The 16,337-nt window shown below is 38.6% G+C and overlaps 1 protein-coding gene across 5 annotated transcripts in view; it reads right to left on the bottom strand.

Annotated features, from left to right (window-relative positions):
• Positions 1 to 16,337, bottom strand: part of PPP1R21 (protein phosphatase 1 regulatory subunit 21) — a 61,294-nt gene that overhangs the window by 11,797 nt on the left and 33,160 nt on the right. For 4 of the 5 annotated variants that reach the window (XM_078056598.1, XM_078056602.1, XM_078056599.1 and 1 more), the window contains exons 13-17: positions 15,555 to 15,647; positions 11,176 to 11,303; positions 8,751 to 8,903; positions 4,034 to 4,126; positions 1,020 to 1,262 (exon numbers count right to left, since the gene is read on the bottom strand). In XM_078056598.1, the coding sequence (XP_077912724.1) occupies positions 1,020 to 1,262; positions 4,034 to 4,126; positions 8,751 to 8,903; positions 11,176 to 11,303; positions 15,555 to 15,647 (710 nt within the window). The remainder of the gene's footprint in view (positions 1 to 1,019; positions 1,263 to 4,033; positions 4,127 to 8,750; positions 8,904 to 11,175; positions 11,304 to 15,554; positions 15,648 to 16,337) is intronic. The other variant, XM_078056600.1, reaches the window with a different exon arrangement.

Below are 16,337 nucleotides of genomic sequence, written 5' to 3' on the forward strand. Positions count from 1 at the left end.
CAGGATCCTGGGATCGAGCCCCGCATCAGGTTCCCTACTCAGCAGGGAGCCTGCTTCTCCCTCTCCTACTCCCCCTGCTTGTGCTCTCTCCCCCTGTCAAATAAATAAAAAAAATCTTAAAAAAAAAAGAACGAAAGAAATATAAGGTTGTAAGATAACCTGATGGGTTTCTGTATTATATATATGTTGTGAAACTTTATACTGTTTAGGAATCAGGTAATTAGTTTAAAATGGTATACGTGGCCATTTCTATGAAAAGGTAGACATTCAAGCCCTTGTTCAAAAACATAACCCATATTACAAATGTTTCTATGGGATGAACCATGAGAGGCTATGGACTCTGAGAAACAAACTGAGGGTTCTAGAGGGGAGGGGGGTGGGGGGATGGGTTAGCCTGGTGATGGGTATTAAAGAGGGCATGTACTGAATGGAGCACTGGGTGTTATATGCAAACAATGAATCATGGAACACTACATCAAAAACTAATGATGTAATGTATAGTAATTAACATAACAATAAAATAAAATTTAAAAAAAACAACAACAAAAAACAAATGTTTCTATGGAAAAACAAAATCACCTTAAATTTGACTTAGTAGACCTTTTCCAGGAATACAGTCCTCACCATGGGGAAGTCTCATGCAAAATCAAAGGAAATATAATGGAATAGCTTTTTGAAGGAGGCATCCTGCTTACCACTTGCTTTTTGTGGTATGTGTGGATTATACCTGTTTTACACTGACTGACCTGTTATTTATTTATTTATTTATTTAAGAGGCAGGGCTGGTAAGGGACAGAGGGAAAGGGAGAGAGAGAATCATAAGCAGGTTCCATGCCCAGCGCAGAGCCCAACGCAGGGCTTGATCTCACATCCCTGAGATCATGACCTGAGTCGAAATCAAGAGTCAGACGTTTAACTGACTAAGCCACCAGATGCCCACACTGACATGTAATTTCAATGGTTCACACCAAACACTAGGTTAAGTCCTTAAAACTGGCATTACAAAAGAAGACACTTACCAGACTGGTGCTGTGAGCAGGCTCCAGCACAGCCTTGGCTGAGGCTTCTTCCCGGCCCGCCGCATTCACCCCGGTGGCATTTTCCTGGGCCAGCCCGAGCACCTGTCCACTGCTCGTACTCCTCAGCTTATCTGCAATTCGCTGGTTTTCTTTCTCCAGCTTGATTTTGGCTAACTGTGCTTCCAACATCCAATGTTCTTTTTCCTGCTCCAGTTTAGAGATCTTTTCCAAACTCTGCTGAACCTTGAAAAGCAATAGAGTTCTGCACCTTAGAGGATGATGCAGATAAAACTTAGTGGCTCAAGAAAGGCTTCACAGAACATCACCCCCAACTACCTCCCAGAAGTAAAAACAAAAAAGCCTGATTGTTAAACACGGAAAAGGAAATACTGAACAAGATACAAAAAGCACAAACAGAAACTGAGTGGAGAGTAAAATTAAGAATCTCTATTCATCAAAAGATATCATTAAGAGAGTGTAAAGGAAAGCCACAAAATGGAAGGCATCTGCAAAGCATGTATCCAACAGAGGACTATATCTAGAGTATATAAAGAACTTCTACAAATTATAAGAAAAAGATGGACAACCCAGTAGAAAAATAGAAAAAAAAAAAAAGACCTGAACAGACACTGAACAAGACTAAAAACATAAAAAAAGAAGGTATTCAATGTCACTATCAAGAAAAAGCAATTTAAAACCGCCCGCATGATTACAACTAAAAAGACAGAAAATACAAAGGTGGGCATGTTTGTGGAGCATTTGGAACTACCATCTAGTGCTGGGAGGACTGGAATTTGGGACAAACACTTTAAAAAACCGTTTGGCTGGATCTTTAAAGCTGATGACATCCTATCCTATGCCCCAGCAATTCTACTTCCAGGTGTATCCCCGACAGAACAGTGTGCATATTTACCAGAGACATGTGTAAGGATGCTCACAGTAGCACCAGGATAGCCAAACACCTGAAACTACCCAAACACTCCTTAGGCCATAAAAAAGAATACTGCCTATTCACACAATAGAATACTCAACAACAATGAAAATGGACAGATCACAATTACATATAACACGGATGAGTATTACAAATACGTTGGACAAAAGAAGCCAGACCTGAAAGAATATATGTTATATAACCTCATTTAATGAAAAGTCCATTTACTGAATTTTTACACTAATCTTAGAGTGCAGGATGATGACCTCTTTGGAGGCAAGGAGAATAATAACTGGAAAGGGGCACAAGGAAGGCTTCTGGCAATTTTTTTTAAAGGTATACTTTACATAAAGAAATGTTCTTTTTTAAAAAATTTATCTAAGGTGCTAGTTACATCAGTATGTTTACTTGTGAAAATTCACTGGGCTATATATATAGGTGACCCTTGAACAACCCAGGTTTGAACTACGTGGATCCACTTATACAAGAATTTGTTTCAATACATACAGTACAGTACTATTAACGTATTTTCTCTTCCTTATGATTTTGTTAATAACATCTTTTCCCTAGCTTACTTTATTGTAAGAATGTGGTATATAATACACATAATATACAAAATATTTATTAATCAGCTATTTATGCCCTTAGTGGGGCTTCCAGTCAACAGTAGTTAAGTTTCTGGGGAGTCAAGAGTTCTACATGGATTATTGAGTGCACGGGGGGGGGGGGGTGTCAATGGCCCTAGCCCCCATGTTGTTCAAGGGTCAACTACACATTAAGTATTTGTATACTTTTTTTTAAGTATGTTATACTCCATTCAATAAGAAGTTTAAAAAACTAATTCTCAGGACAAATAAAAGTTTGAGACAATTACATGAAAATAAAAGCAAGCTTGCAGTGAGTTCCAAATGTTTTACCAACTACCATGGCTGAGCAATTACCAAGCAGCAGACACTGTTCATGGTACTTTCCTGACATTAACCCACTGAAGCCTCCCAGTCCTTCAATTCTCATTTCTCAAAGAACCGAACTAAAGCTCCCAGCAGCTGAACCACCTGCTAAGCTAGCAAATGGCAAAGCAAGGATCGGGACCCCATCTGTCTGGCTCACAACTGATTCTTTTCACTGTATCACACTGCCTCCCCTTGGCTCAATTAATCCTTCCACGACCCTGAAAGGCAGATATTATCCTCACTGCAGAGAGGCAGGAAGTGACGCCCAGTGCTTATCAGACTAGCCTGCAGCTGGTCAACAGCAGAGTGGGAAAAGCGACAGCTCTGAAGCCAGACAGCTCTTCCCACTTACTAGCTACGTTGGGTAAAAGCTGCTTACTTTCTTGGAGCCTTACTTTCCTTGATAAAATAAGAAGAAAATGGAAAATCAATTTTTAAAGTGTTCTCCATCTTATTGTTTATCCCAGGAATTTTGTTTTTCAGGAATTACTCTCTGAACTAAGTTTTCAGTTCCAACATCCTAGCATATCAATGTCAAAAAGATAAGTGATACGTGCCAGTATGGACAAAATAAAGTCTCGGGTGAATTTATTTGCACTGTCTTTTAAGATAAATACTTCCAAAACTTAAAGCAAGCCTGCTGTTGAAGGGAATAAGTCTCTGACAAAAGCTAAACCAGTGTCAGCGGGCACCAACTTCTGGAAAAGTTAGTCCCTCCCACCTCCACCTAGCCCCCAAGTTCAACTGCCCAACTAACTGAATATTGGAAACTTTCCTTCCTGATCATTTAAGAAATAAAAATAATGGAGTCTCTAGCTCCTCGCCCTTTTTTGCCTTATTATTCCCGACATCTAAATCTAGTGCCTAGAGAAAAAAAGAATCACCGTGTCCCAAGTGTGTTGATATTACTTTAGTGGCAGTTATACCACCAACTGAATCAAGATGACATTTAGAGTATCAACAAACGTTCTTCAGTGAATTATGCTTATGGCGCTTTTTAGCATGTGTTAAACCACTAATTTTACATGTTTACTTATATAACCTTTTAAATTGTTGTGTTAAAAGCCTTTTCCAGGGGATTTAACATTTATGCTCTTTTAACAAGTAGCATGATTTGCCAGGCACCATACCTGTTGGGCAAGGCCTTCTCGACTTTCCGTAGAGCTAAGAAGGACCCGGCGGTTTGCCAGTGCTTCTTCGTAAGGCACAGACTCCACAAGGGGCTATGGAAAAAGCATCATAAGAATTCAAGAAAAAGATCATATCATTCTCTGATCCTACCTACACAAATAAGAATCCTAAGTGGGGTTCAATAATAAATTCAGATACACACCAACATACACTACTTCATTTACTAATGTGACAAAGAATTTTTTTTTTTTTAGATTTTATTTATTTGACAGAGAGAGCACAAGCAGAGGGAGAGAGAGGGAGAAGCAGGCTCCCTGCTGAACAAGGAGCCCGATGTGGGACTCGATCCCAGGATCCTGGGATCATGACCCGGGCCGAAGGCAGCCGCTTAACCGACTGAGCACCCCCAGGCGTCCCAGACAAGGAACTTTTTTTTTTTTTAAAGATTTTATTTATTTATTTGACAGAGAGAGACACAGCGAGAGAGGGAACACAAGTAAGGGGAGTGGGAGAGGGAGAAGCAGGCTCCCTGCTGAGCAGGGAGCCCGATGTGGGGCTCGATCCCAGGACCCTGGGATCATGACCTGAGCCGAAGGCAGACGCTTAACAACTGAGCCACCCAGGCGCCCCAGCAAGGAACTTTTTTAAAGAAAAATAATGAAGAGGGACTTGTCATTCCAGTTATAATCTACACTAACTAAAGCCATAGGGACTTGTACCGAATACCATATGATTTCACTTCTATGTGAAATCTAAACAACAAAACAAATAAAAAAAAAAAAAAACAGAAACAGACTCAGATACAGAGAACAATCAGATGGTTGCCGGGTGGAAGGGGAGTGGGAGGATGGGCAAAATAGGGACAGGGGATTAAAAGGTACAAACTTTCAGTTATAAAATAAATAAGACACAGGGATACAAACACACAACGCAAGGAATATAAATAATAAGTAACAACTTTGTATGGTGACAAATGGTAGCTAGACCTATCTTGGTGATCACTTTATAATGTATATAAATGTTAAATAACTATGTTGTACACCTGGAACTATATAATATATGTCACTTACATCTCAATTTAAAAAAAAAAAAAAAAGCAGATTGTCAGGAGATGGGGGCAGAGAGGCAGGAGTAAAGATTACTAAGGGGCTGGCACCTGGGTGGCTCAGTCGATTCAGCGTCTGCCTTCAGCTCAGGACATGATCCCGGGGTCCTGGGATCGGGTCCCACATCCGGTTCCCTGCTCTGCGGGGAGCCTGCTTCTCCCTCTGCCTCTGCCTGCCACTCCCCCTCCTTGTGCTCTCTCTCTGTCAAATAAATAAATAAATAAAATCTTAAAAAAAAAAAAAGATTACTAAGGCATTGTCTTGACCATGATTTCAAGGGTGCAGACATATGCCAAAACCTATCAAATTGTATACTTCAAATATATGCAGTTTTTGTATGCCAATTAAATCCCCAATAAAACTTTTCAAAACAAACCAAAAAAACAGACAAAGGAAGACAACAGAAGATCTAGAAACAGACAAATGTAGAGACAAAAAATGTACTATGTGATAAATGGTGCATTTCTTTAAGTCAATGGAGAAAGGACAGATTATCAGATAAATGCTATAAGGACAACCAGTTAATAATTTAGAAAAATAACTACTTAGATTCCCTGTTTCACACCTACATCAGAATGAATCCAAGACGGATTAAAGACTTGAATTTAAAAACTGAGACCATGAAAATAATGGAAGAAAATGTAGGTGAACATTTCTGTAATCTTGAAAAGTACCCCTGGCTGAGAATCACCACCATAAAGACTGGTTTAATGATATAAAAATTAAAACTTCTATTTTGAAAAAAATACTACAGCAAACTGGGGGGAAAATACTTCCAACACAGACACAGGATTAACATTTTTATTATAAAAAAACTAAAAAATAAAATAAAATTCTTAGTATAATAGGCAGCTCTTTCAACCCTAATTAGGAACATCTATCTAAAAATAGGTCAACAGTGAACAGAGAACTGACAGAATGAATACAAACGATAACTTTATGAAAGGACGTTCCACTTCAATAAGCAAAGAACTGCAAATTAAAATAACAGTAAGAAACCTCTTGTCTCTGAGATGGATAAATATTAAATTCATGGGTTAAATTTATACTTCTACTGCTGGTAAACTATAAATAGGTAACCTTCTGAAGTGCAATCTGGAAGAAATGTGCCAAAATTTGAAAGAGTCACACACTTTGAACCGCAATTCCATTTTGGGAAATTAATCTTAAACATATAATTAAATTAATTAGACAAATATAGGGACATAGGTAGCCTTATACAGTGCTAGACGGGTAAAACAGTACAGCTACTCTTTTATTTTTATTTTTATTTTTTTTAAAGATGTATTTATTTGACAGAGAGAGATAGCGAGAGAAGGAACACAAGCAGGGAGAGTGGGAGAGGGAGAAGCAGGCTTCCCGCAGCGCAGGGAGCCCGATGTGGGGCTCGATCCCAGGACCCTGGGATCATGACCTGAGCCGAAGGCAGACGCTTAACGACTGAGCCACCCAGGCGCCCCAGTACAGCTACTCTTAAGGGCAATTTGCAATAAATATTAAAATCTAAAATGTGCAAACCACACGATCTAGAACATTCTACTACTCAATATTCCATACATGTACCTGAGGCATTTACAAAGTTATCCACTGCAGTATTATCATAACAGTATTATCTATCAAACTGGAATGAACCTAAATGCCCACCAATAGGGAATACGTAAATGAGCCACAGAACATTCATAATATAGAATTCTATGCTGTATTTAAAAGGAATACAGTAGCCACCATATGTAATGATACAGATTTCTAAAACATTTTTTTTCATTTTTTTAAAGTATAACCTGACAATGTTAGTTTCAAGTGTACAACATAGTGATTCAGCAATTCTATACATCTAAAACATTTTAATTTTTTTTAAGTTTATTTTTTTTAGTAATCTCTACACACAACGTAGGGCTCAAACTCATGACCCAGAGATCAAAAGTTGAATTCTCTTCCAAATGAGCCAGCCAAGCACCCCTAAAATATTCTAAATGAAAAAATCATGTGGCACAATGAAACATGCATTTAGGTTAAAAAAAGAAAGAAAATTCTATTTATTGTATATTGTCTATAAGTTTATATAGATGCATGTAAATGCTCCAAGATTTTGGAAGGTTACACATCAAACTAACTACTATAGTCACCTCTGGAAAGAAAGTGAAATTAAGGACTGTACTTTACCTGTAATGTAATATAAGAATGTGTTTATTATACATTATGTGTAACCAGAAGTTTTAAAAAATAAGGGGGGGCGCCTGGGTGGCTCGGTTGGTTGGGCGACTGCCTTCGGCTCAGGTCATGATCCCGGGGTCCTGGGATCAAGCCCCGCATCGGGCTCCCTGCTCAGCAGGGAGTCTGCTTCTCCCTCTGACCCTCCCCCCTCTCATGCTCTCTCTCTATCTCATTCTCTCTCTCAAATAAATAAATGAAATCTTTAAAAAAAAAATAAAAAAAATTAAAAAAATTAAAAATAAGGGGAAAAGGTAAAAAACAAATGCACAAAGTTGCAGGTCCAAGTATATCTACTGTAGCTCTGCATGTAACAGTGAAAAATAGAACACAACCTAAATATCTACAAGCAATGGACTGATTAAATTACAACATATTTACAGAATGAAATACTATAACAATTTATATTTACAGACATATATTATTTGATATATAAAAATCACAATTTTTATATCTCCAATTCACTATGAGGAAAAAAACAGATTCTAAAACAGCGTATGGGGGCAGCCGGGTGGCTCAACTGGTTAAGGGTCTGCCTTTGGCTCAGGCCATGATCCCAGGGTCCTGGGATCGAGTCCCATATCATGCTCCCTGCTCAGCGGGGAGCCTGCTTCTCCCTCTCCTTCCCCCTCTGGCCCTGCCCCCTGCTCGTGCACTCTCTCTCTCTCCTCAAATAAAGAAAATTTTTTAAATAAATAAATAAGTAAAACTGTATGTATTCAGATACACTTTGCTTTTTATAACATAGACGTGTGTTTCCTTGTGCATGTGCAGCACACATGTACTACAGTTTTTCTGGATACAGATATACTCTAATAAAAGTTAATGGTAGCTACCTCTGGGTGGTGGGATTTGGTGCAATTATAATTTTCTTCTTCATGTACTGCTTTATCTTCTGATTTCTTTTATTTATTTATTTATTTACATTCAATTAGCCAACACACAGCACATCAGTAGTTTCAGGTGTAGTGTTCAATAATTTATCAGTTGCATAAAACACCTAGTGTTCATCACATCAGGTGCCTTCTGATTTCTTTTTGCAATAACCTTGTTTTCTTATATTCGGGAAAGAATTATACATGTATTTCCATTTTTTTGTTTCTACAACTCTGAGATTTCTGAAGTTGGATACTTACTGGCTGCCTGGCTGCCTCATTCTAGACACTCCTACCAGGCGCTTGGGGACATGAGTCCAACATGGCCTATGTACAGATCACATGTTAATTGAGGTTTGGGTCTCTGTCACCTTCTCCTTCCCGAAGACCTCCCCCAGTACCCACCAACCACCCGTGCCCCCAGTTGTGTAAAATCTAAACGATATGAACTGTGCAAACTCTCGCCATTCTCTGGAATGATGCCTGATTTTCCTCTGTTGTAAATTCAACAGCAGCTCACAAACCTTTCTCAGAGCCTTCATGTAGGCAGCAGCTTTTTTCTTGTACTGCAGCATGCATTCAGCTGAACGAGGACTAATGAAGTCACTCGCTGCTTTAGGCCCGTAGCTCAGAGAAGCAATGAAGTAGTCCACGTTGTTGCTGAAGAAAGATGCGATCTAAATCAAGTGTGACAAGAAGACAGATTTTGTTTTCCAATAATATATCTAACATATATACCTAATAGTTTTCGGACCAGAGCTAAAGGTGCTGAGTATGGAAATGAAATTTCAACACCTGCCCCAAAGCCCACATTTATTTATTTGAGGAGAATACCTAGGGCAATGATTTGTAATAAAAAGACAATACCAGTAGAAAGATTGAGACCAGACTTCTGATAGGTCTTAAGGTAAACAACTTCTTTTCTTCCTGAAAACCAAGACTAATTCTGGTTTATTCTGTAGACGATGTCCATGAGCTATTTACCTCATTAATTTCTGCCACTACTCTCAAAATATCCATGTTTGGATTTATACATTCTATTTGTATTTTAACTTTGAATGCTTCAAATTCCAACATGAGACATGACACGGCATCTTGGAATATGTTCACTCTATTTAAACTTCATTTGTGAATTACACATATAATAAAGACTAGCAATTTAGTAGACCCTGTCATTAACAGATTTAACATGAGTTAAATCTGTGTAAGCAGCCATGAAGATCCATGACTGAACCATGACTTTGAATCTACAGTGCTGTATGAAATGGTGATATAAATAAAAATGTCTGAGAAGGTTATTAGCCGGAAAAATTAAAAAGTGTTGGCTACATTAAAGAATACCCTGTTTCGATAAATAAGAAGTGACTTATAGAACAAAATATCCTACACCTTGGCAAGAAACTTTGCTTACTTTTTGAGAAACTGCTCAAAAAGTAAGCAATGAATCACTAATGGTCTGAAAGGTTTTATTTTTCATCATTTTACTGTATCAAAAGAAATTCTATACTAGGTAGTATTCAAGAAAATAAAGGATTCTAAAAATCCTGAGTCTTATATTCCTTGTAAACGACATGGACGGTTTGCGTTTGGGTCACTGCAGGATACGGTGAGGTTTATTTTCTTTCCTCTTTCTAATATTTCTACATTTTCTAAATGTTCTTCAATAGGCATATATTACATTTTCTCACTGGGCTTCTAAAAATTACAAACTATAAAATTTAGTTTGATCGAATCACATTAGCTAGGTATTAAGCTGCCACCAACTAACATTAGTTCAGATATTTATTTCAGTTAAAAAACCATTTACAAAAAATTCAGAATGAAGATCGTAGACCTGTCCTTGAGACAACATTTTAAAGTTTCAGGTAAAGCAAATCTAAAATTAGCTGTGAAGGATCCAGGTATTTAATATTTCAGAGTTTTCATAAAAGTTGAAAAATGCAGAGACTCCTCTAAAATGCCAATGTTCTCTTTTTCCAGAATTTTTTGTAATTGAATCAAAGTTAGAATTATCTTCAGAAAGCTACAGCATGCCTGTAGATGCAAGTGTTCAAAAGGGGGCAATAGGGATGGTTTTCTTGCTGGAGAACCCTGTAGGCACAGACCTGTGAGCTGACAGAACCTAAAGATAACACCTTTTAATGATGGCCCCAAGCTCTAGCAAAGTGTCACTGAATATATAAAATGATCTGTGATCACTTCTGATTAACTTAATTACCTGAAAAAATATGTTTCTATAAGAGGCAACCTGTCAGAAAAATAATGGTATATAAACACAGACAGAGAAATTTCCTTGAGAAATTAGGATGCATCAACTGAAATAAATGAGCTAAGACAGCTCTGAATACAGTCCTTCCAGTTACACATATATGGGTAGTTCTCAGAGAAATCTGAATCAGCAAAGCTGTACTGAGAATGTGACAACTGCTGAAATCAGAATATCCAAGAGAGAATTTTTAGAGAAAGTGCATTTTGGTCAGTTTATAATAATAATTAAGTGCTTAATGAGCCAAATAATCATTATCTAATATTAATGGTTCAATGAAAAGACACATGTTGAAGTCACCTTAAAAGCACTTGTTAGGAAATAAAATCACAGAAGCAGCACTGTGACAAAAAACTAGGAGAGAAAAAACCCCAAAATATTAACAAAGGTTTTATTGGTTCTTTTTTCTTTTTATAGAAGTTCCCAATTTCTATAAAGCAGACATTTGATATGCACAAAGATGTATACTGATCATCAAATATCTCCCTAAAAACTAAACTGTGAGCAAGCGACTCATTACAAATGCTAGTAACAGTCACTCCCATATTGCTTTAAATATTGTGTAGGGAGAAGGAAAAGGGAGACAACTTTATTTTACAAAAAAGTCTGATATTCCAAAAATCCTTTTAAAGGAGCTTACTTAAGAATTAAAGTTCATGTCACTATAAACCGAGAAAACTTACCTTTCCTGCTCCATTTGTTAATGCTGCCACTGATGACAGGATACAGTCATTAGTCGTAATGAGCTTCTGTGTTGCTGTTGGAAGTTCATGCTCTATTGTAGCTTTCTGATTGTAATGTTTAGAAATATCTATAAAAGCAATCAAATGAAAACTCTTACTATCCATATACAAGTTGCACACAACCAGCCCATTAACTTCTCATATCTACTCTTAGAGACTTACACAGTAAATTTGAACAACAACAACAAAAAAAGGTCCCAACTCTATCAGGATTGTCCTGAATATCAACTAGGTCACAAATCCATGTGGAAAGACTAGAGACAAGTGAGGGTCTGTGTCTCTATTACAGCCACCAGCCTGTGGCTCTGATTATCCCTCATCTGAGTGTTTGCCCTTCTTCTAGGGCTGGGTAAATGACCCTGAGCAGTTATTTGCCAGTTAATAACGCTGTTTTCATAGTCTGGGCAGGCACAGATGAGAATTTATCTAGTCCTCCTATAAGCTAACTGTGAGGCGGGAACAGAACGACCCACAGAGGCACAATGCCCCCAATCCTTACTGGCCCGCAGCCAGGTTGCTGGCACACACCCTGACACTGACACCGACAAGGGTCTGCACAGCCAAACCAGGACTGAATGCTCCCGTGGCTGGCTTCCCGGGCCACCGCCCCCAGTCCCAGAGTAGTACAACAAAGCCTGCGGCTAGCAAAGCACAGGACACAGACTTAGACATAAAAGCGTTAAAAGAAATTGCAGTAGGTGAAACTGGCCAAACAACTAAGCTTGGCGTTTTCTGGGTCTCTGAGAAAGAATGATTTTGTCCCAAAAATAAGGATAATGGGAGAATTCTTAAGATAACACTGATTTACGAGGAAGGGTAATGGTATTTTTAAATAATAAAGTGTTCACAATTCATTCTCCTCTGAATTTTTTAGAATACTTCAGGTACAACAGCATGAATTATCATTATCAACAAAGCTAAAAATAAATCACAAAATATGAAAATTTTTATAACAGGTGTGTATGCCGAGAATTGCATTTATTCAGAATCAAGGAATCTAGCTGATTTCTGACTGGATAATTAAAAAGAAATAAGACTAGTTAGAAAGAAATGGCATTTGAGATTTAACCTGATATGATCATGATATGTTAACACAAAAATCACTGTTTTATGAATAGAATTATTTTTACTAAAATTTTTAAACTGGGGAATTGTTCTATTTATACATTTAATAGACATAAATTTGTAAACTGTAATTTAAGATAGTTTTAGATTCACAGAGAAGTGACAGAGACTTCCTGTATACCCTTTAGCCAGCGTTCCCTACCGTTAACACCTTACATTACTATGGTACACCTGTCACAGCAAAGGAGCCAGCTAACTGGTACATTACTATTATGTTTATACTTTTAAAAATAAATGATTATCCTCTATATATTCCTACGATATCCAACTGAATAAAAATTCAATTGGAACACTGAACATTTTTTTTTTAAGATTATTTATTTTAGAGAGAGAGAGGGAGAGCAGGCGACAGGGAGAGAGAGAATACTCAAGCAGACTCCCCGCTGAGCACGGAGCTCAACGAGGGCCTTGATCCCAGGACCCTGAGATTATAAGCTGAGCCGAAATCAAGAGTCATCCGCTTCACCGGCTGAACCACCCAGGCGCCCCACTGAACATTTTTATATACTGAACTGCTAGCCCCTAACAGAGACATTTTCTTTCTAAACACCACAGAAAGTTGTAGTCACCATTTTACTGGAAGTGCACAAATCTTAATACAACTTGGCTGGCAGGTAATCTTAGGTGACTGGTAGATGACTGAGATACTTAGGAAAGTCATACAGTACTTTGAACGCTGACATGGTTCCCACTGAAACAGCGCCACTGTAGTTTGACTAAGAATTCTCCTGATCCAATTGTTCACTCTTTATTGAGTCCAAAGATTTCAATTATTTAGGGTGTTCCTTGACATTAAATTTTAAATCCAAGAACAAAGAAACCATGTGACCTATGCCAGAGACTTCTTTTTCTTTTTTGTTTTTTTTTTTTTTAAGTTTTTATTTATTCAGTTGACGGAGAGAGAGAGCACAAGCAGGGGGAGCGGCAGACAGAGGGAGAAGCAGGCTCCCCGCTGAGCAAGGAGCCTGATGTGGGGCTCCATCCCAGGACCCTGGGATCATGACCTGAGTCGAAGGCAGATGCTTAACCGACTGAGCCACCCAGGCACCCCGAGATTTCTTTTTATGTTTCCTATGGTCTATCTGCTTTAGACCTGAGATTAAAAATCAACAATTCTCAGAATTCCCTTGTTAAAAGATTAATTCATTCCGATTTTAAATCCATGTAAGATTGACATGTTTATAAATCTCTAGCTCTCTTTTTACACTGACACCTGCCTGCCTGCCTCCTAGCTCAGATCAAGCAATTATTCAGGGCAAAGTAGCAAGGGAAGAGGTTTGAGAGTTCTCTGAAACACAAAGCTTCTTCTGTTAATGCCAGTTGATATTCACTGAGTCTCCCTGAGAGATACACAGCAGTCTTCCAAGCTAGGTAAGAAGACAAATTTGAACTGTAAACCTAGCAACAGGACCCCATAATCTTGCCAATCACCCTTCATGTTTCCCAATATTCTCTCTTTACATTATATTTGCAAGGACAGAAACAAGTGGAGGCACTAAGGGTGCTGGGGGGAGGGGACGGTGACTGATCCTCCCATAAGTTCCATCAGCTCATGCCTCAAATAACAACAGTAACATTCTTTGATTTGGACGGCTTGGTGTCTTCTTAATCTTATGTAATGTATGAATAAAAGCATCTGTATGGGGGTGCCTAGTTGGCTCAGGTGGTGGAGTGTGCGACTCTTGATCTCAGGGTTGTAGGTTTGAGCCCTATGTTGGGTATAGAGATTACTTAAAAAAAAAAAAAAATTTTTAAAAAAAGCATCTGTATAAAATTGTAGATAAATTAAAATAGAAATAGAAATAAAATCAAGATTTTTTTTAATGTAAAGGAAGGTTTAAGACCCTTCTCATTGGACAGCTACCCTCCACCGCTCTAGCCCCTTCTTTAGAGAAATGCAAGAGAAACCACTAGCGAGAAGAAATTATGTCGGCATAGCAAAATTTAGAAAATAAAACCAAAAAAAAAAAAAATGTGGCGACAGAGCTACCTATGGTTTCAATGGCCCAGTTCTAGGTTAACTAAAGTTCTGGAAGAAAGGACCACAGCTAGATCTGAACTCCCCAAACCAAAAGCTGCATGGGAAATAGGCACCAGGCCCTTGGGTTCTCCACACACCAGACTAGTTCTGCTGGTTTGGGGCTAACTATTGTCACCTGCCACCAACACTGTCTATTCAAGCTGTGATTCCTGCAGCCAGGGCTAGCTCCAGAAGTACAACAATTTTTTAAATTCCTTATTATTGAAGAAAAGCCACAAAAAGGCCCATTCTCCACACTGAATGGTAAGGTGGTGCTAGGTGAGACTACTGGCACTAACTACGAATGATTCCCAGTGCCATAGGTTACATGCCAATCTACAGAAGGGCCTGAATATACACATCTTGTACATGCTTTCCAACACTCGTTAGTTTTTAAAATTATTTCCTGTGAAACTAGTAACTGGTCCCTAATTGTTACCTCCACACCACAACGAATAATCTAGGCTATTATTAATCTGGGCTATTTCTGATAACTGCTTCTGCCCTTTCCTCCTTCCCCTGCCCCAACTGCCTTCAAAAGGAAAAGAAAGGAAGAGAAAAAAAAAACCTAGAAGCCATGCAGACCTATAGATTAAAAAGTCAACTCAGACTCACAGTTAGCTAAGAAGCATATGAAATGTCCTTCAACTGACTATATTCTTAGTCCATAGCAATTAAACACTGACCAGAGTTTAAAACCAGACCTGCACTTCTCAAGGTTCCCCTGAACAAAACAGGACTTAAAATGGGCACTTTAAACATAAAAATGCACAAGAGTGGAAAGTTAGTACATTCTTTCTTGGAACTTTAAACCCTGGTTTCCTCAATTCCTTCATGCTTGGGCTCTAACAAGTGCGAAGTATTTTGCTAAACGCCTCTGAATAGCATGCCTGACTTGATAAAATGCACACACCTGCCTTAAATCAGTGCAGTGCATTTCTGGCTAAAGTACTGTGCACAAGGGTTTCTCCTCAGCACTTTGTTTACCTTCAGAAATGAAGCAGATGGAAAAAGCAGACGGCAGTGAGCTGTGCACTTCAACAGAAGCCAAATGCTACTAAGCCTTTCTCTGAGGTCTATTAGCCTTGGCAGTATTTGTTTAAATCTCATTCGGGCAGATCTGAGAAAGTAAGATGAAGGTTTTCGGCTTCTTTATGTCCTTTTCAAGCCTCACCTTTCATGACATCATGAAATCCATGCAGAGCAGCACCAACGTTTGTTAAGACAGAACCGTAGTTTGTCCGAAGGAGTCCATCTGGCTCTGTACCTAGGAAACCAAAATCACCAGCCTAAGCATTTCCCCAGAAGACTTCTTCGCCTGAAAAGCTGACAGCCCACCTTCTTCCTCCACTTTTGGGAGGAGAGAGAATAAATTCTGCCTGTGATATGCTGGAAATTATGGCTCCTGACATCTTTGCAGACACATTCAGATATAACAGTGATAAATATAGACATATCCAACTGATCTGCATGATCCACATCCACAAACATTTTTAATGGTTAAGAATCAAAATTAAATTGTTAGGTAGGATTACATATTTTATGATTCTTTTTGAAATAAAAGTTCGTGAATTTCCACCTTGTTATTACAGAACATATTTCTCAATTTCTTCTTTCCCAACACATTATTTGTTGAACCTCACTAAAAACACCATTATTCAGAGTTCCACTTCTGACATGACAGCATGAGCAGCTCCACAGATCCACTCCCCCCAAAAAACTGGTGAAAATTATTTTATTTTATTTTTTAAAGATTTTCTTTATTTGAGAGAGAGAGAAAAAGAATATGAGAGGGGCGGAGAAGTGGGGGAGTGTGCAGGAAGAAGCAGACTCCCGCTGAGCAGAGAGCCCGACATGGGGTTTGATCCCAGGACCCTGAGATCATGACCAGAACCGAAGGCAGACGCTTAACCGAATGAGCCACCGGGTGCCCCTGAAAACTATAGTGGAGGGGGGC

Source organism: Halichoerus grypus, chromosome 10, assembly GCF_964656455.1.
Source record: "Halichoerus grypus chromosome 10, mHalGry1.hap1.1, whole genome shotgun sequence".
In the NCBI taxonomy this organism is placed as follows: domain Eukaryota; kingdom Metazoa; phylum Chordata; class Mammalia; order Carnivora; family Phocidae; genus Halichoerus; species Halichoerus grypus.